Source organism: Cyanistes caeruleus, chromosome 2, assembly GCF_971803275.1.
Source record: "Cyanistes caeruleus chromosome 2, bCyaCae1.hap1.1, whole genome shotgun sequence".
In the NCBI taxonomy this organism is placed as follows: domain Eukaryota; kingdom Metazoa; phylum Chordata; class Aves; order Passeriformes; family Paridae; genus Cyanistes; species Cyanistes caeruleus.
This window is the reverse complement of record NC_141702.1, coordinates 110,196,057-110,221,829: the sequence shown is the minus strand read 5'-3', so window position 1 is coordinate 110,221,829 and position 25,773 is coordinate 110,196,057. Positions and strand designations below refer to the sequence as shown.

The window sequence follows — 25,773 nt, the reverse complement described above, 5'->3', positions numbered from 1 at the left end:
TTCCAGAAAGCTGCCTTCTTCCATTGAAGTCCCACAGCCTGTGCATCTTTCTATGGTTTAGGAAGCTCACACACCTGAACACTAAAAGAGGACACTGAACAGGAGTGCTTTCTCATAACTCCTCTTTTCCATTAGACACCCCAGCTAAACTCCAAAAATTATTTTCATGTTTTAACCTTGGCTTCATTATTTCATCAAATCATTTGAAGATTAGGAAGCAAAAAGCACTCTCCACTCCACAGATCATGTCTGGAATTGTCATTATGACCTGATAAGCTATTCACATGTGATCCTGCTAAACTCTACTCATCTCTGAAACAGGACAGAAGGTTTCTTAGTTGATCTTATCTTTCTTTGCAGAGCTCTGGGGTATATCTTTCCCCAATCTGTAAAAGGCCAAACAAGCCATCAACACTATTTTCTTTCAGTTTTGGCCCGAAGCCTATGTTGGACAAGTGAACTGTCCAGACTTGGAACTGATCTGCAGCAAACATTTAAGTGGCTTGCTTAAGAACAGGAGTGACATGCACTTAACATCACAATTTGCTAAATGTCAGCAGTCTACTTCAAAGAAGATCTGTTAAATCTGATGATAAACAGGATGCTTGTTTTCCAAACTCTGTTTCTATAGAAATAAGAGTTTTTAATAGAAATGAGACTCTAGCTGTATTTCTTGGAACACTTGATGAGGAAAAGGATCTTTCTTTGTCTCCCAGTCAATGGCAGTAATATTTCTAATGTGACCACCTTCTATTGAGAGTATTTCTGGTTGCAACTGTTCAAACCACATTCAAAGTAAGAATCAGCAAATAGGGAAACAGGATATTGCAGATATACTTGTTTTTACTGCAAGTAACATCTTCCATGAAAAGTCACTTTAGGGGTTTTTTCCACATATTTGTGTCAGGGCATCTGAAATTCCAATCCGCTAGTCAAAATTGACTTTTCTCTCTATTGTTCTTACTCTGTTTAGTACCTCAGCTCAGTATTTTCCAAATGTTAATGTGGGACATGGCTCATCCAAACCAAACATACTCACCAAAAAAAGGCACACAAGGAGGATTAATGGACCTGAGTTTTGCCAAGTATTTCTTATAATGGTCCTCACTCAGCTCATAAGCTTCTTCTAAGATCTTCTTCTGGCGACTTGGAATTTGCTTAAAAGAGAGATCAAACAGGTTGTTTGGAAAGAGAAGATAAAGGCATGGCCCAGCAACAATACTGAGAGTAATGGTCTCCCACTGGTACTTGAATCAGGGACCACGAGGACAGTGCCCCACCATCCTGAGATGCCTTTCTTAAGTGGGGATGGATTTCTTGCTTCTGGAACCAAGGAAAAAACCCTCTCTCTTACACCCTGATTAATTTCTTGGGGGATTTACTTTCCTTGCTCCTTGGAAGCACATTCTTACTGACAAGAAAGGCTTTCAGTGTAGCCAAGGTACCCTGCATGACACTGCCATAGCAAAAGTGGAAAACATTTCACTGTACCTCAAATGTGTGATCCAACCTATAAACTGCTGCGGAGTTCATAGCACTGACAATCTCAAGGACACCATTAAAGTTGTTTAGCTCTTGAAAAACTTGCAGGATCTCAATTATCCGGCTCACTACAATTACTCTTTCCTCTAGGTTTTCTGTTTCTACAATGCATCTAAATACACAAGAACATTGGTGTTTTTATTAAAGTGCTGATGAGGTTTCCAAAATCAAATATTAAGTTGTAACACAAACAAATATGATTTTATCAAATTACTTGAGGTAGTTCTGAAAATGTCTTAGAGATTTGAAAATATTCTAACAATAAAAAGCTTGAGACCATTATGTTAAAATTCTCACAGGGACCAGTTTTAGCATCTAAACACCAAAACAGGAATTCTCCCAGAACAGAATTTTTCACAGTATACTTGTGAATGGACTGTAAATGTCCAAATATGGAGTAGGTGCAGATTCAGGAAAGTCACTTACTTTTCAAACCACAGAGTTAGGTTAGTTGTATGCCTTATCATTTTCAGAAGGTTGGGAGAATTAATTTCTTTATCTTCCTTCGTCCACACACTTCCAACTAGTTCTGATGGCTGCACAGCTCTGGAAAAGTTGATGTTTTATAAAAGATATGTAACTAAAAGCAGGAAAGAAGGCATTTTTTCCCAAACCCTCTTGATTTTCACTGAATTTGGAATTAATATTTAGAAATAAATTCTTAAGATACCCCTTCTAGAATGTTAGGCTGCCCTCATGACTAAATGACTGATATTTCTACACTTCTTGTTTAGACTGCAGATGTTTCTTAATCTGTGTGACTCTTAGTCACCTCTGTTCATCTAAACGAAGAAAGAAATCTCCATCTCATTCACTGTAACAAAATGTGAGCTTCCAATGCCTGATTAATTTCTTACAGGCAGCTGATGAGATCTGACACGGTCCTTAATTTGCTACACAAACAGGATGTGAAGAAAACTGATTTAATAATTGTTCATGCGTCACAAAGGTTGATCTACTCAGAAAATATCAAGAGAAAGCTGGAGCACAAGACAATTAACAGTATGCAACAGTCACACATACTGCACATTAACTTGGGGAGGATAAAACAAATATTGTATTTAAGAGAGCTTCCTCTGCAAAAATGGAAATTAATACACACCACTGGTAAAGTCCCTTGATTTCTGTGGGGCTTCACATCAGAGGCCCCCAGAGACAATTTGAGGCATGGAGAATATTTTGATTTGTGCCATGTGTTTCTCGGTGGAGAAAAGTTACCTGTAAAAATCTGACTCCAGTAAAGTGAGCTGCCGAGCGATTTCTATGGGATGCAAAGTGAGCAAGTCAAAAGTCTCTGTGTGGCCTGGTTTGCTTATGTGCCACTCAATTGCTGGAGGGGGGCTCTCAAAAGTGATGTTGTGGCTCGGCCCAATGGCTTGTGCCTGCTTTTTCCTGTTGATTATCTTTGTGATGGATTCAACCCACTTCTTCATGGCTTTGCCTGGCACACAGAAAAAAATACTATTTAGGTAATACTGTTTTTCCTAAGACATCAATATAATTCAGAAATCTTTGGGTTTAACCCCAAAACATACTAAATTAAAGCAGTCATATATTCTTTAGGATTGGCATTCTCACTCAAGTGTAGAAGTATTCTACAAAGATAGGAAGAATTCCTCAACAGCCAATGCTGAGCACAACGTTGCCCAAGCACAAATTATAACACCCCAATCCAACTCCTGCTCTGATTTAGGTGCTTTTCTTTCTTTTCTGAGTTTACAGTGAGTTTTTGGGAACAGAAACAAAATGCAAGAACAAAATGCATTTCTGCAAACACCTTGAACTTTATAGTTTGGGAAAGAGCACATGATTACCTCAGATGACCTAGAAAGTCAAAATAATAAACAGGGAGAAGCCTTTTCCTGTACTACACTTACCATCAAAGCTGAGAATAAAACTGAAAGGCCAAATGCCTTTTTACCTCAGCACCATAAGAACTTCATGCACTAGTCCACTGAAAATTTACCAGTAACAGCCACTGAATTAGCTGCCTCATTCTCTCATGCCTCTTTTTAATGGCTAAATAACCACTAAGTACTTCTCTGACATAGACTTTTCCTACGAATTGCTCCTGTGTCTTAGTTTTATTTAAAAAGAAACAGGAAAAGTCTGCACAATCACAACGGCAAAGTGTCCTACAGTTCATATACACTGTGAAGTAGCTGGAAACTCTTGCTTCAAAGAAATAGTGTTTTCCACCATCCAACTTTCACAAAAATTACCCTTGTGTAAAGTCTAAAATATCAATCAAAGCAATTATTCTGTCCTGATCGCTACTTGGTTCTTATTATTTTTCATTAATTCAGTCCCTCTACAACAAAACTCATAATTTACATAAATAACAATCTTTGTTCTGAACAGGAGCCAGATTTTGAATAATAGGAATAGAAGTTTATTTCATGCTCTTTATGAAATATTTAATAAGCAGTCTGTCCTGTTTTTCCTGAAAGCAAAATTGATCACATTCATTCTTCACACATCACAGCATTGATCATGATTATCTTAGAAACGGGATGCTTCAGGATAAATAACAGCACTTAAGAAACTGTAAATACCTCTTACTGTTCCAATGAACTCCTCCAAACGTTTCAGAAGGTCAGCATCTCTTTCAAAGTCATAGAAATGGTGCTCTACCCAGTGTCGACACACATTTAATACTCTGCAGAAGCAAAGGATAAATGAACACTCCACAGCTCAGTCTATCTTCTCCATCAAAGCAGCTGCAAGAAAGGCCACGGGCAGCACCAAGAGCCAGTGCAGCCAAAAGGAGCCACTCCAGGAGGAATTCAGGGGGGCTCAGAGGGATGCAGCACTCACCGTAGCTGCACAGGTTGAATGTATTCTTTCCTAAATCTCTTCAGCTCTGCACTAAGGGGTTGGTCTCCGTTCTCCATGGCAATACGGTCAGCTTCCGTTGGCTCAGGCTCTGGAATTTCAAATCTAGCACAGAAGATGGGTGTAAGCACTAGGCTTCTGTTACACCAGTCTTGGGTAAAGCTTCTGCACATAAACTTGTACATTTTACTGGCAATCCTTGAATTGGAAATCCTTTTTAAAAGGAGTTCGAAGTGACTCAAAACCAACTGGAAAGCCAGAATCTTACACACTCCAAGTAAAAAGAAGAAAAATACACTTCATAAGAACAGTATTTTTAACAGTGGCATACCTTTCTATTAGCAAACTCAGCAACTCTTGAGGTCTACAGAAGGATCTATATGTTGTGAGAAAAGTCCGAACAAAGTTGGGATCTAAGACAAAGAATAATTTTACACTTATGTCAGCAATTACCTGATTTTTTTTCCCCTTTACAATAACTTCAATTATCCATTGAAATTAAGGACGTCACCCTATCAATTTACAGAGAAGATGACGTAAACCAAAATGGCTTTGGTAACAATTGGAAACCTCCTAAAAGAGCAATACAAAGCAGAACTTAAAAACAATTTTCATTCTGTTAAAGGTTCACAACAATGACTTTTTCCCCCCACCCTTCAATTGTTAAAAAACAGGATTCTTTTCCAATGACTTTGAAATTCATGAATAGGTGATATTATTTATGAGTAAACAACCTTGTTTTTGACAGTGATCAGGACATGAGAACTCAAAAAACATATCAAGTAACTTTGCCTCTTCCTGGGGAGAATATTTCCCTTAAACTGGCACACTGATAACCAGTCATGGTTAAAGCAGCCTAGATACTTTTTCATCTGACAGCAGTGTCAGAGGTTATATTTATTTCACCTTAAGAAAATCGACTTATTTCATTTAAATTGACTAATGACATATCAATTAATTTAAAATAAGAAAATGTGTCTTAAAAACAATCACGTATTCAAAACAGAAAACCAAAGTGTCTCATAATTACAAAAGCAAACCCATTTGTTTTCAAATATGAGGAAATGCAGTGACAGCTCCCTGGCACTGCACAAAGCTGACCAGAAACAAGGTTAACACTGTTACCACTGAACAGAATTAATGAGCAGATTGTGACAGCTCTGCATATTAAATCCATATCCAGATTTGAAAACCAAACCCCAGTTGGTAACTGTCCTAACACAGAATGGCTGAAGAGGAGCTCACAGGACTTCAAGCAAGAATTCCTGTAGCTGTAACATGTAGGACAAAAAGCCTGCAGTATTTGACCTACTGCTCTATTGGATTTGTTTCCTGGAATATGGATTTTTAAGAGCTGCTTTAAAATCCTCCTTAACTTTTTACCAGCATCTTGTCCATTTGAATGAACATTCAACTTTTCTGAGATCGCACTGAGCTGTTCATTTGGGCAACAGTTTACTGTGATGTGCTGCACATCTTAACTGTGCCAGGTAACACAGCATTTCCTTGCAATTTTGTTGCATAATTCTAATTTCTTAAACAATTGGCTATTCTGCTTCACACATGTCCTTCATTACTCCATTTTTCTAATCATAATCCCTCTCCCACTAGTCCTTGAAACTGTACAGTACAAAATTATTTTCAAAGGCAGAACTCCAATACTTTTTGCACAAAGAAGGTCATCCCTGTTCCCATCATCTTCGTCATGAAAATACACAAATTCTGCTGTGCTAAAGAAGCACAGTAACTCACGTTTCACAGCTTGTAATCTGTACACAGCATCTACTCCAAATAAGAGATTTTGTCTACATGAAAAAAAAGAGTTTCCATAGCAATTAACATTTTCAGATCACTGCAAGCTCTGAGTGGTAGCTATTGTTATTTACAGGTAGGGTCAGCATATAAATCCACAATACATATTGAGTTTCAAACAAAGTAGATCAGAAAATCAAATCTAACTTTGTTATCTTACTAGCAATGACTGTGACTCAAAATAGTGTACAATATATGAGCAAGTAAAAAAATACAGACAACACCAGTTAGCCAGGATGTCTGCTCATGTGACAATTCTCTCTTCAATGCAGCCAATTTGAAAGCTAAAAAAGAACAATAACTGTTCTACGAGGATTTATAAATAATCACCCTTGAATTCCTTAAGAAAGGAAACGGACACTATGATGACGCACAAGCACTCTTAACATATCAAAGCTTTAAAAATAGAAGAGTGCTGCCCTATAGATAAAAAAAAAAGGCATGACTTTAAAATGTTGGTACCACCTAGCTCAGCTGCTCTTAAACAAGAACTGGGCAATAGGAGATAATGAATGCAAAAACACATTAAAACAAGGAAAACCCACCAGAGTATGCAAATAGGGTCAGAACCTGAACTTCTAATTGCAGGACAATTTCTCTCATGTAAAAATACATGGAAAGCTGCTTTTGCAGAGGAGATTTCTCCCTGTTTTGCTGCTCCAGCACAGGATAGTTTGGACAGTCTGCCACACCTTGTGGCCAGGTGGCCATCAGGGCTGTCTCCCTGCCTGAGCTGTTGCAGTGGCTGGATGCCTCCCACCCCTGGCAGAATTGTTTCCTTAGAGCTGTCCCTGTTTCACAACAAGGACGTTTTGTCTGATAAAATGGTCTGTCATTTGTCAAGGGGGTGAGGGATGACAAATAAAAGGTCCAACACTTGTATCTAAAAAAGAGGTGGACTGTGTGGATCTTCATATATGACAAAAAATTGAGACCTGATTTGACTACAATAACTAACTAAACTGCAACAAATTCATATGACCTTTACAAGCGCATCTGTAATTATTTCTTACGCTACTCGACCTACAAAGATAAAAACCCAGAGAAAAGTCACAGCTATAGTAAATACTGTCTTTAGACTGTCACATCAAGGGCTGCCATAACCAGTCACACTGAATTTCAGAAAAATTGCCAAAGAAAGCTAAAAGCTTGCTGTTCTGGCACCTGAATATAAAGCCAATATGGACTTTTAAGTTTACCATCACACACACAATCCTGTGTGAGGAAAGAAAAGCATTTCTACAGTCTGTAGCTGTTTGGTTACATATCACCACAGCACTCATCTTCCCAGGTCACCAAGCAGAGAAGAAGCCTTGAACTCAGCTGACACATGTGTGAAAGAGCTAACCTGGTGCTCTGGAGAGTTGCTGCCCTACTCACTGCATCTCACAAGATGCAACCAAACCCTGAATGATTTACATCACAAAGGGACCATGCTTCCTGTAGAACAGAGGATTTTTGGTTGAGTCACTTTATCTCTTATTTCTTTGCTGCCCTGGAAAAGACTGCACAGAGTGGTGAGAACAATGATGTTTTTCCTTACAGATAACCAACTATAAAACAGAAGGTATAGAAGATAAGAGTGCTGAGAAATTATGCACAATGCAGCAATGCACCATCACTAAGATGTCCACTAAGATGTTTAAGGCTACAAAGACAGGCTAAATACATTATAAGACAATTATTCATATCCTTTTGGTCAAAGTCTTTCAGGCCATCTCTCCATAGCCATGTTCTGTTTTCTCATACAATAGTTTTTGCTAATTCTTTGCCAAAGACAATGCTAGATTTAAAAATAATAATAGAAAAGTATCTTCCTTTCTCTAAAGCTGAGTTGCTTGATTTTAACTTTCAAAACTATAAAATAATGTCATAAATCATGCCTATAACATTCAAAGCCAAGGGCTAGAATTTTATGAAGTTACAAGACAGGTACAAAACTGCTCAAATAAAAACTGCCAGCACAATATTGCATTTGGGTTTCTAGTAAATGTTAGGAAAATTCAAAGAAATTAAAAGAAGAGCAAAAACAGTAATGGAGCAAAGAGATATAAGTATTTAAAAAAGGAAACAGTGTACTAAACTACAGGAATTATATTCTGCTTACTCCTCACTTCTTTCAAGCAAACATTCCTGATCTATGCAGGATATCTAGGACTGAGCTGTAGAAGAATAATCTGCAACAATTAAGAGTGTAAAAAGGAAGAAAAAAAAAATACAAAAAGCACTAGCATGAAGTTTCAGAATAACTGACATGGAGACAGAATCAGAAAAAAAAAATCCAAACCTCAAACACAAGCCCATGCTTCGCAGCACTGCTTATGAAAATCCTGGGCTGCTATCAAGAACCCCACACGCTGAGGTCAGCCTGGATAACCACATAAATGTCTTTAATGTCTTCAACACAAACAGAAACCCTAAGTCAAAAGTCTTTAAATCAAATCCTCACTAAGTTCTAATTAAAGCAAAGTTCTGAGGCCAAATTATGCAAGTGATTGCATCTATCAAGTTGATATTGGTGTTTCCATGACACGCCAGCACGGACACAGGTAAGAGCTGATAGAGTACAACCCTGAACTGAAAACACTGGGTCCATAATTCTCTCCCACAATGCTGGCCCTTCCTGTGTCACCCAGCTTTAGAAGTCTGGAGGGAAGGCAGTTCTTGTAGCTTGGGGCACAAAGGAAAAAGTATTGTCTAGAGCTCAATTGCTGCAGGCTCCCACCCCCATCCCTTGCATGAGAACAATCTTATCCACATGTAATATCCCATCTGAACTGCCAAGCACATTGACTTTTCACTCACTTTATGCATGTTGCTGCACACATATTTAACACAGGAAGAGAAGCATCAACGAGTTACTACCTTGAGTTTTGGCTGCACAAACCAAGTGCCTCACCTGCATACATGTGGTAAGTCAGCCTCTCGATGAGCTTCACAACAGTTCCTGCCTTGATGATGGGGATTCCAGATTTGGGCTGCATGTTTTCTTCAAACACAATATTCTCTTCAGAGTCGGGTTCTGCAAATCTGTAAAGCTCAGGATTTGGAAATCTCATCTGCTCCTCTTTTTCTTCCTGCAACATTGTTACATCCAACATCCTTTCCAGCGTGCTTCTATATTGCAAAGATATCAATGCTGCCATCCAGTTGTTTTTCTCTTCAGCTGATTTAGCAGCAAAAATAACACTGTTCTCATCTTTTAAAATGATTTCAAAAGCATGTCTATACTCATTAGTGTCATCTTTATCATTGATTTGTACCTTTCGCATGAAGAACTTCTCCTTGAGTCGATATTCTGCATTGCTAGCACCAGGAAGTCTTGGCTGGCCATGATTTGACTTACAGCAAATCATCAAGCCATCAAACAGGAATATGTGTCTCTCGTGCTTTGCTCCTACACGTGTGAGTGTTCCTTCCATGATGAACTCGTTACAGCACTGTCCAATGTCTTTACCCTCCCAACCATCAATGTTTTTCTGGATTTCATTCATTTTCTTAATTGCTAGCTGCTTCCCCTTCATCTGCTGAGTATAGAACCGGCATGCGGATTCACTTCAGTGGAGGATGGGAGAAAGGCAGCCTATTAGTACACAGGCATTTAAAAAAACACAACCACCACCAACACAGAAACACCAGACTGTCCTTCTGAGAAGTAAGAAGGACTCCACACAGAATGCAATTCCACCATTTAATATCAGCACCATTGCAAAGGTTTGACTAAAGTATCTCATCTGATAAATTTTCTACTTATCTTCAGCAATAGATGTTTTACCTAAACACAAGCAACCAGAGGCAGGCAAACTGTGAGTGCTTCTTAGCCCAACAAGCCACTTCCATAATCAACAGAACAATTTTTGATGGTATTAATTTGAAACAAGTACATTCAGAAAAAAAGACAAGCTGTTAAATGCATTCATGTTCAAGCCTAAAGATCACCCCTGGCAGCACAAAACTTGTCTGGCAAAGAAAACATTGAAACAATTTTAAGACTAGTTTCAAATTCAAGAACATTCCCATCTAACCACACAGAGAGCTACTTTCAGAATATTTTTTGGTGGATATTTATTATCTGAGCACAATTAACCCAACAATGCTGTAACTTTCTACTTACCCGTGAATTCTCAGAATGTCTCAACTACCAGTTTGCAAGGACACATAGAAATTAGAACTGTTTTAAAACAATAACAAATTATCTTGGCTTTGATGTCACTTCCTCTGAAAAAGTAGGCTTGTCACAAACTATTTTGTTCATTGTTTACTAAAAGAGGAAACCGGGAGCCCTGGATTTATAGCAAAGCATTAAGAGCAGAGAGCAGAAAAACCGGAAACGTTTACCTAAGCCTTCGTTTTGCAAGGCTTTTGGAGCATATCCGTTCCATACTGCTTTGAAGATTTAGCAGGGCAGTTATTGCTTGCTTCAAGCACTCCTTATCCTCTTCATCCTCACTTTTTTCTTCCAATTGCTGTGAACATTGAAAGTCAAAGACAGGAAGTGTTACAAGCCTTTTGGTACATTCAAATCCAGTTTGACCCAGGAAGAAGAAATCTAACCATCTGCTGATTTTCCATGCTCCTGCTTTTTATAAAAGTTAATGGTGGTAACCAGGTGTGTTACTGACACAGGTGAGAGACAACTCTCTGCTAAGAGCTTAATCTCACTAAAATACAGCACAGTCACTAAGGCCCCCCCTAGATACAAATACACTCAGACACACAGTATTTATCTCAAACTGGTTTGATTTACCTTACAGCTCCTTAATGGAACCCATTTTAGGTGTTAAATCTAAACAAGAACAAGCAAGCAAGGAGATCCCCATGCACACCATACTATAGGACAAGACCAAATCAATCTGTAACACATATAAACATCCTGGAACAGGCAAGCTGCACCCAAAGCTAAGCAGAATTCCTTCATCACATTTAAAAACAGAAGATTACAAGGGTTCTCATCTCACAAATAACAGTCTAATTAATAAATCAGGTTGAAAGGGATCTTGGAGATTCTCTCAGACAATCTCCAGCACAACAGCAGAACCAACCCAGATCAAGTTGCCTAGAGCCACAATGAGTCTTGAATCTAAAAACTGAACTAACACTAATATTTTGTGTCTAATTACTGTTATGACAGGAAATTTTTTCAAACAAGATCTGCCATGTTTAAGATTGTTTAAATTGAAGATTTTCATCTCAATTCTTCCTTTAAGCATTTAAATGTTTCACATCAGTGAAACACAGATGACTACAGCTGTGACTTAGATGTCAAACTGAAACAATATATGCAGAATTATCAACAGATAAGCATTTAAGATTATCATACACCAAGAATTAGCTCCACACAACTGAAGAATTTGTTTTGGTAGTAGAAGTGAAACGAAAGCCAGAACAAACCAGAATGGAAACACTCTTGGAAAAAGTATAATTGTATTGTTTGATTCCAGTGTAAAATATAATATTGTCCTCCAAAATAAAACAGAGTACAACACAGTCATGTCTGATATTTTAATGTCAGAGAACAGCATTCTTTTTTTCCCTAACTAGAGTTAATAATTCAGTGCAACAGCTGTCAATGCCAAAGACTATTTTATTTGTGTTTTCAGCCATAAGGATGACCACAAAGTGTATTCCAGGCAGGTTCATGTAATGCCATCTGTCGTACTCTCAACCTAAGCAGCATTAGGTGTGAGAGCCTACTTGTGTAACAACCACTGAAATAGGTCTGAGAACGCACCACAACAATCATTACTCCCCAAAACATCTTGGGGAGATGACATCATCCAAGAAGGAACAGACTCCCCACTTCATATTCCTCTGCTCTCCAGATTTAGTGGAGGTATCATCCCCCCTCTGCTTCAGTTTTGCAGATCTGGGTTCAGAGAGGATTTCAGACCAGTGAGGCAGGTACAGTACCAGTGGAAGAAGTCTTGAGAGAAAGCTTTGAAAAAGCTGTAACTACCTCTAAAATTTTGCATCTTTCCTGCACAAGCATTCAGAGAAGGCTTTTTGCCTTTGTGTTTTTAATTTTAAAAACTTCCATCAAAACAGTCTGTCTGGGTTTCCTACAGTTTCTGGGTTGTTACTCTTCAGCAGTGGAAGAGATTGTTTCAGCCTGGACTCCTTGAAAATAAGCCTTACTAGGTCCATCAATATTCTGTACATTCTCTTCAGAAACAAACTAGTAGAGATTAACATTCATTAATGCAAAGCATTCTGCTCTTATGTTGCTTTTTACAGCAACCTCTCTCCAGTTGCAAAAATCTTGGTATTCATCCATGTCCCAAAGCAAAATACATATCTGCATATAGAGAAAGCAGTTAATATTTTTCCAACAGGATCCATTGGGAGCAACCCTATTTCCAATGGTAAATAGAAACTAAATCAAAATCCAGTGAGTGTAATTATGCTCCAGGTTTAACATTTAGAAAGTGCTGTGCAGAAATGTGTCTTCTTCTGCGTAACACAAACACAAATGGCAAATCAGGCAGTACTCTGAACTACTAAGACGACACTTCTCTGGACACAGGAATTTGGAATTATATTTATATTACAGCATGGTACTGTACAATTACCAAAACCAGACTTAGTCAGAACTCAGTGTAAATTACAGCAACAATTTAATCCTACGCTGCCCCTGGACAGTTTGGAAAAGGTGGAAAGTAAAATGGCATCAGTGGAAAGCACTCAGAATGTTTCTCTGCAAATCCCACTCATTCTTCTATAGCTGTGCAGTGCCCCCTAATGAACAAACCAGGGAGATGCTGAGTAAGTGGTGGTGGTTCTTTGTTTTGGGGTTGTTTCTTTGCTTTTGGGCTTTTACACACAATACAAAAAATATAATTTTATGTGAAGGAAGTGCAGAATTCTGATTATCGGTAGTATTATAGAGATTGTGGGTTTTAACCATCTTAGGAGAAAATATTGGCTTACCATTCATGTGATTTACAATGCACAAGACCCTGTTAATTCAAGGAAAACAAACTTGGAAAATAGACTGCTAGAAAAGTCTCTAATAAAAAAGAAAGTACTCTACATTCTAGGCCATAAGTTCTGAAGAGACACCAAGAAGTGGAAGACCATATACTGTGTTCTACCTGTTGCATACCACAAGGATTACACATTTATATAAATTCCAAAGAGATAGAAAAGAAATCCTCCTCATGCAGTGCACAATTAGACTGCAGTAGCTGACCTCTTAAGACTGGCAGAGAAGCATCTCTGGAAATACAATGATAGGAAATACATATGAGAACATGCAGAAACAACCACAACAGCAGGTGTCACAAGAGATAGTAGTCTCGTACTTTAGGGTTTGCACCACAACCTCGACTTCTGTCTTCCCAGAAGATTAAGTCTAGCCACTGGAATTTGTGAACTGCAAGTTCCCCAGTGTCTCTGGGAAACAAGACCACATCTTCAATACATAGAAGACAGAACTATTTTGTAATCAAGAATAAAAACCGACAGGGTTTCTTCCCTGACCAAGGCAGGCAGGTTTGCTGGCACTTTGCCACAAACCAGTCCTGGAACATGGCTCGATAGCATAGGATACCTGAGGGCACTCTCTGACTTTTTGGAATTCCTACAAAAACCAAAAAACTCAGCCCAAAGCAGCAGTGTACTGGGGGCAAAAGAAAGTGTTCTCATATCTAGAAACTTTAATTTTTATAAAGCATCAGGAAATCATCTGGGACAGTAAATGGGGACAACTTCAAGGAACATCTATGCACTTCTGGAAAATTCTAGCAGACTAAAAAGCACCTCACACTTGAACCTTGAAGGAAACGCCACATGCCATATTCCTGAGCATACATACACAGTTTCAATGCACTGAAATTTGAAAAGTCATTTTGTTTTCATATAAACTCAGACTATCTTGAGCACAGTGCAGTAAAAATATTCATACAATTACCTGTTTATTTAGATCTACATTACCAGCAGGAGTGTTAGTTGCATTGACAGTGGAACAGAACTTATCTTACTAATGCAATGATAAAAACCTTTTCTCCACTCAAAAGTTTAATTATGGCTTCTCAGTTTAATTTTAAATAGTTACATAAAATAGCACATGTCAAATATCAAACCCCAGATATCAGATAATTTGTTACAAAAAGCCTTCAGCATTCTCTTGGAAGTACATTTTAAAAGACACAGAAGCTAAAAGGCCCTCATCTTTTATTTCATGTTAAGTTTAACTCACAATTTAAAATATGACCAACCCATCAGGAAGCATACTGGGCAAGTAAAGCATCAAAATAGAGGAAAACAAAAAGCATTTCAACTTTTAGTACAAGATTCCTTGTTCCTTCACCTCTTTACCATGTGACTTAAAACAGATCCTAAATATATGTTGAAAATTCAAGTACATCAAACGTTATTCGAGCCCAAAAACGTAAAAACATTTGGGCTAAAGAAACCTGTGATTTTAAGGAATTGCTACTTTGATTACTCAATGTGAATGTTCTTATTTGGGAAGGTGTGGGTGGGTGTGTATGTGTGAAATTAAAATAATCATGTTTCAGAATTCATTAACGCTACTCAGAAGTGCCATGTTGAAAATCAGGATGGACACTGAGGAAAAGTCAGGAAGACCCACTCAGAAACATCAACTGTACAAATCTGTCAGCTGATGTCCCACCAATTCAACAAAGTTTTCTACAACAGGTTTCTTATATGGCCAATTTGCCATTAGCATCCATTCAGCCTGTCAGAGACCACATTCCAGATTAGCTCCAGAGCTATGGCACCCTGGGAAGTGTTTCACCTGCTGTCTGCTCAGCAGGAGGAGGTGCAATTTTGCTTTCAGTTTTTGCAGCTGGGAAGGGATTCATGTATGCAATCGATGTTAGGTTACACACTCAGCATCTCCTTCATGAAGGAAGGGATGTAAAAGCAAAGCCTTTTTTCCAAATGCCTCCTCTAAGGTTCTCACAAAAGTATTTCCTAAACATTCAGACTTTTTGTAGGCAACTAGCAGCCATTTATGCATTTTATATTTCATTACTGGGAATGGCTAGTTTGCTTATAGGAAGCCTTGACTTCTCCAAGTACAGAAAATTCATTTGCTCTGCATTTTTCAGAAATATGGGATTTGGTTTTTTTGCATACGCTGATGTCTCCTCCACAGCAGCATCATTACCTTTCTGCAACAAATGTACAAGTTCACACAGATTCTTCCAGAGCCTTCATGCTCTGAAACTCTCTTCTTTCTTACTGTCACTTTGGTTTGTCTCATCACTATTAGCAGACCTGCAGAATACATTAGAAATTTAAAACTCATAATTTAGTTCATAACGTTTAGTTAGATCAGTATTTGAAATATCACAGATTATTTACCTATGTGCTTCCACACTTGTAATTGAGGTCTTCCATTTTCTTCCCCCAAATTTTCCATCAAAGTAAAGACAATGCAATTTGAAAACATCTTCCCCTTCTCTTTTGTAATTCCAAAGTGGATTAAAATCCACTTTTTCTGCTTTGACACAATTCAAGTCTGATCTTTGCCACAAAATTTTGTAAGGCTGTAAGCAAAACTGGATGACACCTCTATGTTTGGGCAGAAATGTATGAATGTTTGAACACTACGTAAGGTGAATTCACAACTTCAGAGATTGTTCTGGAAAGCAAGGGTAGAACCCTGCTGATTTTAAGAGGAACACTGGAGGTTAAGTAAAAAAAACAGCAGGTGAAATGAAATGAAACAGCAAGTGACAAGAAGAAACCATGAATGGAGTTTGTTGTTCCACATGTGTTTGTTATTTCCTTCATGTTCCCATCAGTTTCCACTGAATATCTCCAAGCATTGACAGAAAACATAAACCTCCACTGTTGTAAGAGAAACAAAGAAAGCTGGCAGTGGGAATAAATCCGCAGCTTCACATCCAGAAGTATTTCCAGCTAAGAGATCCAAGCATATGGAAGTCTCAACCATTGCACTACCTCTCTCCAAGGATCTGCCTTTTGTACAGAAGGTGGCAGGAGAAGAGGACAGGGAAATACATTCTTTTTAAAAGATAATGCAGCAATACAAGTGTATCAGAGACTATACCATGACTGCCACAGTCAGAAAAACTAGGATTTAAAAATCCCAGCTAAAATAAGCTTCTTAACATTCAATCCTTGATGGATTTTGTCAAAACTTTTATATAGAGGGGGGAAAAAAAGCATGAAAATTTGTGCAAGTTCCTGTAACACCCATCCATTTTCATGGGAGCTTGGCCTTGGGTGTTCAGCACAAGCTGCTGCCATGGAAGTTGAAGAGCTCTTCACCATCACTAACAGCAGCCACTGAAAAGTGGGAACAGATCAGCTAATACAGCTCTTTAACTCCCACAGGACTACAGAGCATTTGCCATGCAGGTGTTTCTGGAAAATTGATTGGAAAACAGGACTTTGGAACCCTACAGTTCAACACGTAAGTGAAGCCGTAAGGCTGGAGTTCAGGACGTGCTTCATTGACTTCCCAAAGAAGTCTGGCCCTGTGACATCCTACTCCTGCCTCAAGGGATCAAAGTACAGCATTTCTGGTTACAGGTCCAGCAGGATTGATTGCCACAGCTCAAGCACCACTGAGGACTGTAAGGCAAATGGTCACAGGGAATATTTTATGCTCAGTTTGTTATATTTTATCCAGTTTTTGCAGAAAATCAGTTTTAGAGGGATAATAGAAAAAAAATATTCTCAGGGTTACCTATTTAGAAAGGAAAGGAGATTATTAGAAATTATTAGAAAATTTCCAGGAAAGAGATATATTCTTCTCAAAATCCCAGATACATCCTGTGTATAAGGAAAAAACTCTATAAAGCAAAACATGCAGCCCCATTAGAACTCCACAACAGATGACATAAATCACTGACAAATGAAGTGACACCCACGTGCATTGATTCACCTGATACAAACACAGGAAATACAGCAACAAGTGCCACAGCTAGAATGAAAATTAAGGACCAATTAGTTTGATTAATAATAATCAAGTTTCTGGGAAAAGTGCGCGCACACACACAAATGTGTGACGAAGTTTTATTTTCCCCTGTCAACTTCTCCCTTTTGGCTGAGGAACACACAACTGACTTAAGGCATAGCACTTAAAGGAGAAAAGAAATATTGTCAATGAAACCCCACAAGCAAGAAGTAAGTACAGAATCTCATTTCCTCATTTCACCTGGCTGTATCAACTCCAGACACATGACACAACTTCTGTACCTCTACAACATTTCACTTGTAACACAAGTCCTCTTAGCTTAACAATATGAATTTTCTTAATTTTTTTAGCTACAGTCATATTCTAGGAAACCTCTTCTTAGACTTCAGACCAAATTTTACATCACCCCAGCTTTTTGTCCTAAGAAACACCCATTACACTGTGTAGTCTTTATCACACACTGGCAAGTTTGGTCAAACTACACTTTCTTTAACACACAGACATTCATCTGTCACAGATACCTAGAACTGCACATGATCTCCAGCAGATATAATAAGTAATCCACATCTGCAGTTGCATACACAAAGATATGTAAAACAGTAATACTTCTGCTTTTTATTTTATTTCAAACAGCATACTTGTGCATACAAGTTACTGTCTTTGGAAAGAAGAACTGAAGAAAAAGTGATATTAAGTGAGTACTTTCTTAAAAAAATTAACAGCTAGTTCAAATCCATGATTCACTGGTTTCAACAGTAATTAAAGGGTATTTTGCAAATTGACTAAAGCAACAGAACCTGTTAATCACAGTGCTGGTACTGAGGACAAGCAGTCCAGACAGTGCTGTGAGACGATGATCCATAATTGCAGATATTGTAAAACCTTTGCAGACTGACAAAGTTCAACTAATTAACACTTTGATTCTCCACCCTGGGCTGGGTTACACCACTTACAGATGGGATTGCAAATCAAATTCACTCAATTTGTTACACTCTGGAACAAGACACCAAGGCTGAGAATCAAAGTGAAGTCAAAGCCCAAAATATTTTGGGATGTGCTGCCAACAAAACAAACAGCAAGAAACTTAAGGGATCAAGATCAAGATACTCTAGACCTAAACTAACATTTTACTACCTTGTGCCTTCTTCTTCAGCAACATGTAACAAATTTAATACCAACAGTTTGGGAAAAGGAGAGGTTATCATCTTGAAAGACCTTGCCAAACAAGAATTATTATTTTTATCATTAGCATGGTGAAAGAGGAAGACAAAAAGGTTCAACTGAGGAGTATTTCTACTTGAGCTGAATTGCCAGTCAGTAAAACCTAAAAAGTTACTTATCGTCTAAGAACAAAGTTTGAAAAAAAAATTAATAGAACATAATAGATGCTGCTGTGAAATGAGAGCATCCTGAGATTTTTAGTGCATTATAGATAAAATCCCAATTAAAATATATTAGTAAAGAGACAATAAGTTACCATTCATAAGTCATAGGACTCAAGTCTGCACTTGGCTTAAAAAAATCCCAAGCACACAAAATCCCTATCAAGTTCTCCTGTTTCCCAGAACATACTGTTTTATTTAAGCAAAGTTTACATATGCTTTGCAGCATTTCTACTTGGGAAAAAAAGAACTTTAAAGTAATCCATTCACCCAATGAAAGAGTATCATACATGCATACAAATGTGCAGCATTTGAAACAGTGCCCAATCAATTCAAAGGTCTTGAAAACCTCTTTCTTCAATTACTAAAGCTCATAGTTATGATTCTATGATTTAGAAAAGCTCATTTATTATCTGCACATCTGCAGAAAAGTGCTATTTCACACAAAGCTTTTATTTTATATAATTCCTGTATACAAGTTTAATGACATTCAGGTTGGTTGAAGGAAAACACAGCTCTTAGTCCTATGCTAATTACCCAACAATGTAACAGCAAGAAGATTCAGCTAAAAATAGAATATGCACTTGTGCATTCCTGGTGCCCTGTCCAACTTCAGGAGGGCTTTAGTTTCTAAATAGGCTAACATTTAGTGAATAGAAATTTAATTTTTTTTTTGTAGTCTGCATAGTTAGAAGGTAACTGAAACGCATTTTAAATAGATTACTTCAACATATGCAACATTGTACAACACAGCTCAAAGATAAATGCTAACCTCTCTATCCTTAAGTACATCAATATTCAAGAGAAATTCAAATGTTTTTTCCATATGCTACTTTGCCAACATTATGTCTCCTCATAACAAGAGGTCCATTTTCATAGCATTTTTAACTTGATTATTCATAGTCATGCCTGCAATCACTAAATCAGACCTCTTAACCATAAAAGAGAATTCAATACAACCTTGTATCAGTAGAACTGTCAGGACGATATGGCTAAATAATTGCACCAATATCCTTCTGTGGCAGATAAAAATCAAGCTGGAATCTGTTCAAAGATTCCAGATATGAGGAAGAAAATGTTACTGCTAGCAAAGACTACTTGAGGCAGGGATTCATATGCTGAATGCACATTGATGTACTCATAGACAGCTGAAGATGCTGTCACCAGAGATGACATTTCTCTCTTCATGTGCACCTATTATCCATCACTGCCTATTGTGTGTACATAATATGTGTGTGCTGACAGACCACAGTGACAGGTGTCCCACTAAAACGTGACATGAGCAACACAGTGGGAAGAAAACCCAGGAGGTTATTATCAGATACAGAATAAAATCCAGCCCAACAATATCACACTGACACAGGGTAGAGGAGTTCTGTGTGTTTGTATGTGTAGAGCATGAATGTGAAAAGAAAGCACAGGTTATGGGCTGCAAAAAGACTGATAAACTTTGGAGAGGGAAGGTCAGCTTAGACTCCAGTCTGCCCTAAAAAAGGAGAACACAGGCTGCTCCCTGTGCATAGACACACATGCTCTCCTTTCCCCCCTAAAACTGCCAGTGGCAAGAAGCAAAGCAGGATGGCTGGGTGTCAGACAAGATTAATCCTTCATGCTTTGTCCATTAGGTAATACAGTGCCATGTTTACATGGAAGTATGCAAAGCCTTCAGTACTGCATTTTGAGACTGTGTGATAACAGCGTCAGCAGAGAAACCTTATGTCTGTGCAGGTCCTTATCATACAAAATGCAAACAAGCTGTGTCAAACCTCCCTTCCAATGGACTGCCATGAAAGGAAATGCTAAATATTTTAGAGATGTCTGAAGTCAGACCAAACCCATGAATGAGACAAACAGATCAAGCACACATCCTAAAATTTTTCAAGAAGCATGTTATACAAGATGTGCTGCGTGCCAAGGTGTACGTGTAGATCTGAATCAGTAAAAATGGAGTTACAGCTGTAGACACTTGGGCTTAAAGATGAACTATTGGCTTATCCAAAGACAACCAACCAAACATTCAAGGAAACACAACTGATTTCTTAAATATTGTTTTGGTTTTTTGTTTGGGTTTTTTTGTTCTGTTTTTACTTCTGATCCAAATTTCCATAAATCGTTGTTTGGAATACTGTTTGCCTTATGAATTTCCATTAAGCACAAAAGAAGCTCTTACTGGAAAGTTTTCCTCAAAATGCTTTACACTCCTTAAAGATCATTATGCCATACTGATAAGTGACCCAGAAAAAAACATTCTGCAGCTATTATATGTGTATGCTATTGTTACCCTATCAATGTAAGGTCTAATTACAAATAGGCCAAGTATAAATATTAACCAAGCCTTCCCTTTGAAGGAAAGATATCACCTTTACAATCCCATGGGATGTGCACCCCAAGAACACTGAAGCTTTTATTAAAATAGAATGAAGTCTGAAGGGGACTCTTGCTGTGATTTCCAATTGACAAAGTAACAACTTGAGAAAGGCTTGGACATTTTCTGTAATACAGCCATGTGCCATCATCTCCTAGCACTGTTGAAATAATCATTCCAAGAATAGGAGTCTGTGGATCTCTACTGCTTTCTAGATTGAAAGATTATTCAACAGAAATAATTTATCAGCTGATATTCAGTTAATTATAGCATCCACCTGCAGAAGACACAGCCTGCTTTTCTCTCAACACAGCAGTTTTATTATTCACATTCTAGTAAAAGATTTTACACCTAACTGAGCACACAAAACTCACACTTAACACCGAGAATCATGAAAAAAAAAAACCCAAACACATCAGATTTATGCAACATTCTTACTTTTAGCAGTTCAAAATAATGAAGACAGTGGTAAACAGGGGCGAGGAGGAGCCGGGGTAGAACATACTGAACAGCTTCTTTGAAGCCTTCACCTATTGACTAGAAACAAAATAAGTTTCAGTCTTAAAACAACACATGTACTGAAGCAACAAGACAATGTAATTAAAATAGTAATATCAACAACTTGTCTTACTTAAAGGCAAGTTACCTGTAAATAAAATGCTGCTCCTGGCTTTGATAATTGACTTAGAAAATGATCATGAAACCCAGGTCGCAAAATATCTTGTGCATATGATTCGTATGGATCAAATGCTAATTCCTAAAAAGAGATACAGAACAATTTTACAATCACAGAATCTCAGAATGGCTTGGGTTGGAAGGGACCTTAGAGAACTTCTAGTTTCAACCACCCTGCTATGGACAGACATTCCATCAGTTTACAAGACTGATTTAACAACTAAACTTCCATATTTCTTTTAGAAAATACATATCCTATATAGGAGAGGCTTTCTGTGTACTTTTCCCAAAACACCCATAGAGAAGAATCCATACTTTTACGTGCACAGACTTATAGATTAAATCAGTCTAAAAAAGACCTCTGGAAGTCAACTGGTCCAACTCTTTGTTCAAAGCAGTGTCCACCTCAGGGCCAAAGACAGATTCATCAGTCAAGCTGGCTGAGAATGCTCGGGGTGTCTCACCCTGTTGAGTTCTAACTCTAAGAACAGAGGCAAAAAAGCCTCTCTGGGCAGCCTATTCCAAGGTTCAACTGTTCTCATTCCAAATTTCCCCAGTCCCCCCAGTATCAAATAAAGATTAATCTTTTTGCCATTTTCACGTTCTCTTACTCATCTCACAGTTCTCAACTGAGAAGAATTTGCCTCCTCACACCTTCCCTTCAGGTAACTAAAGACAGCAGTAAGATCTCCTGCTTCAGCCTTCTCAAGAATCAACAAACCCAGCAGTCTCAACTCTCTTTGTACATTGCGGGCCTCAACTTCTTAATCATCATGGCAACCTTCACTACAAGTACATCTTGCCTATCCAGTACCAGAAAGCCCAAAACCAGACACAGTACACCAGATTTGGTCTCAAGTTCTACTCAAAACTGCCAGTTACACATTCCATAACCCAGGATCTAGTTAGCCTTCACATCCTATCTCTGAGGTCCTCCTTGCCCTGGCAAGCAGAGCTGCTCCTCAGCCAGGCAGCAGCAGAGACAATACACAGGGTTGTTTGCTCCCACGTGCAGAATTTCTTGTTTGCCTTTACTCACTCTGGGAGGCTCCCAGAGGTCCATTTCTCCAGCCTGTCAGGTGCCACAAGCAGCAGCTCTGTCCTCCTGTGTGTCCCCCCACAATTTGCCAGCACCTACCCACCAGATGAGGCAACCTCCTTCCACACCACCTATACAGACATTAAACAGTATCAAACCCTGAGGAATGCTGGCAACCATTGGCCTCCAGGTGACCTTTGTGCTGCTGATAACAATCCTTCAAAAGCCTGACAGCTCAGCCAACTGCCCATGTTCTACAATTCAACCAACCAGGCTGCATCCCAGCCATGCCATGACAGACTGTGCTGAAGGCCTTGCTTAGTTCAGGTAAGAGATAATAACTGCCCATCTCTTCGTCCACGGACAGAGCCACCACTCCAGAAACAGCCAGGTTGGACAGCTACAGTCTGTCCCTTGGAAATCTGTGTTTGCTTTTGCCAGCCACGTTCTAGTCCTTCACATGGCTGGATGTGAAGTCCAGGAAGATCTGCTGATCTTCTCAGGGACTGAGGAGAGGCTGACCAGCTTCTAGTTTTACAGGAACCTCCTCACCAGTGTTGTTATTTTTCACCTCCTCTCTCTGAACTTTAAACAGCCACTCTAAAAGCTGAGATTTAGAGAGTGAAAAGAGAACTTTAAAAAATGGATAGTCCCTTCATCAGAGTGAGGTTGGAAGAAGAGACCTCACATTGAAGAAAGCCAGCTAGAACAGAGATCTAATTGCAAGCATTAAAATATGAATATATAAAAAAAAAAAATAAAAAAAAAAATCTCCAACCCCATTCTCTCACCTCTGCCATATCTTCAAAACAGCTGCCTACTAGTGGGTGAGGACTACCTTCATCTGTCATTTCAACAGTGTCCTCTATATGACCCAGTAACTTCACACTAAGTTCATGGATGTCTGATATACGACTAAATATATTTTCTACATCCTGCAACAGAACAAAACAAAAGTCAAATGTGCAAAGCTGCTCTGTTCTGGTGTGAAAGTGAAGAACTTCCTTAAATAGAACAAGATTTTACAATCATTTTGTAATACACTTTTTCCGTGATTTATGTAAGATCATAACGTGTATTTTAAAAATATTTTATATAAATATATAAAATGTACATTATTGAAACATAGCAAAGAACAGTGACAAATCTTAAAATTACAGGCCTGTAAGTGAACATAAGTAAATGAGAAGGTTTCTTCCACAGTCGTACAAAACCTGCAAATGCTCTTTTACTATTTCCATTTCAAAACTCAAGAAAAGTGCTTTTTCTACTAGATACATTAAATTCAACAACAGTTAAGTTTGGGAAGTATCCATCTATATTTATAGATATTACAGTGCTTTTTGTGCTTGTGGTTTGTACAATACTTACATGAGATGAAAACAATTTGGAGTTGGAGGCATATGGCTCTCTAAAAACTCTGATAATGAGATTCAGTTCCCTTATATATTGTCGAACTTCTGCCATAAATGACTTCACTAGGTCATAATAGGTTTGCTCCCCTGAGGTGGAGGGTTCTTCATCAGATAAAGTTAGTGCACTTAAATCTTCTACATCTTGATGGAACATATCCATTAATACCTAGGCAGCAAAGAGAGGGAAATCCACAAAGTGAGAACCCCTTTTCAAGATTGACCAGGGAGTTAGCAATAAAGAAAACCTATTATTGCCATGAAATCAGACTAATCAGCAGATATAGAACATAAGATTTATATATTAACATCCTGCAATCAGCTGAGCATTACAAAACCAATATCCATTGCTATGAATTTGCAAGTCATTATTTGAGGGCAATTTCTGAAGACTCCCAATCACTTAGATAAACCCAGGAATCTTTCCAAGAACATGGTCTTAAAATCAATTACAACTTCAAAAGGTGAAGTACACAAAAACAATTAGCATTTAGCTGTGTTCTATTTCTCTGGATCAGCAGTACACAATCTAAGTTTCTGAAGATACTGTCTGAAATTAAAAGGTGTGTGTATTTTGGCTTTTCAGCTTTAGTTTTACCAGGAAGTCAGACATGATGATGCTCAGAACCCTGTGATCTATCTGCAATGAACACTGGCCTGTCCACAGACTGTACATGGCCCACTTTCTGTCCTTAATTCCTGAGCTCTCTTGTTAAAATGAACCCCTGAGAAAGGGCACCAGCTTCAGAAACCAGTCCTGTTGCAGAATTACACAGACAACAGGAACTCTAAACACTCTGACTACCAGAGGTCTCAATTCATACCCAGCAAGATTTACCAAACGCAAGCAATCAATAATTTAAAGTTCTCAACAAAACTGGATCACTGAACATTCTTCCAAATGTGGTATCTGAGCCAGGACTCATTACAGTGACTCGATAAAAGCAGAAAAATGCAGGACATTTTGCATGAAGCCTAACTAATTCTGGGAAATGGGACATTACAGCATCACTACTGTAGGAATTACATGGAGTAACCCAAGTATTCAAGGAGACCCCACCAACTAACTTTTCTTCACAGATACAGTTCCAGCACACTGCTAGGAGATTCCATGTTATATTCACCAGGCTCATGTCTCACTACTGAGGAAAACTGGACTGAGATGCTAATGAGCTGGGGATTTTGTTTGACCCATTGAAACATAACTTTTCACATGCAATACAGTCTGAAGTTAGTGCTGCTTTACAATCATTATTAAAGTATTCACATGTTGCTGACATTAGGCAGGTGCAATCAAGAGAAAGAGAAATTTAAGTATTAATAAGCACAAGTAAGAGCTTTATAAGCTCAATTAGGTTTCTGGTAGTTTTGTTCCATTACTGGAACCACGTTTTATGACACTAATTTCTTTTTAGAAGGTACAACATTCCATGTACTCACTAAGAAAAAGATACTGTCCTCTCAAAACTACCTACAGCATTAGTTGTTTGTTAACTTGACAAACCAGAGTTGGGCTTACCTTATCAGCACACATTGCTACTTTAATATCTTGTTTTGTAATCTCATAATGTCTTATATTCCGCACATAATTCCCAACCAGTTTTAAAATGTCTGCAGAAATGTATTCTAATACTGCTACTATGTAAACAGACACTTGGTGGTCAATTTTGTAGCCTAGAACTTCCTGAAAAGAGGGAAAAAAAAAAGAAAACAAAAAAGCATTACACTGTTACTCAGTTGATGAAACAGACACTGCAGATTACAACTCAAACCACTAAGATTAAGACCCTGCT

At 38.2% G+C, this 25,773-nt stretch overlaps 1 protein-coding gene across 1 annotated transcript in view; it reads right to left on the bottom strand.

Annotated features, from left to right (window-relative positions):
• The window catches only part of SOS1 (SOS Ras/Rac guanine nucleotide exchange factor 1), a 43,405-nt gene that overhangs the window by 5,815 nt on the left and 11,817 nt on the right, over positions 1–25,773 (bottom strand). The window contains exons 4-17 of the mRNA XM_086872096.1: positions 25,500–25,664; positions 23,940–24,149; positions 23,360–23,503; positions 21,501–21,611; positions 21,293–21,391; positions 10,528–10,655; positions 9,089–9,744; positions 4,709–4,790; positions 4,360–4,482; positions 4,098–4,201; positions 2,761–2,983; positions 1,969–2,088; positions 1,492–1,654; positions 1,040–1,157 (exon numbers count right to left, since the gene is read on the bottom strand). Coding sequence (XP_086728222.1) covers positions 1,040–1,157; positions 1,492–1,654; positions 1,969–2,088; positions 2,761–2,983; positions 4,098–4,201; positions 4,360–4,482; positions 4,709–4,790; positions 9,089–9,744; positions 10,528–10,655; positions 21,293–21,391; positions 21,501–21,611; positions 23,360–23,503; positions 23,940–24,149; positions 25,500–25,664 — 2,446 coding nt within the window. The remainder of the gene's footprint in view (positions 1–1,039; positions 1,158–1,491; positions 1,655–1,968; positions 2,089–2,760; positions 2,984–4,097; positions 4,202–4,359; positions 4,483–4,708; positions 4,791–9,088; positions 9,745–10,527; positions 10,656–21,292; positions 21,392–21,500; positions 21,612–23,359; positions 23,504–23,939; positions 24,150–25,499; positions 25,665–25,773) is intronic.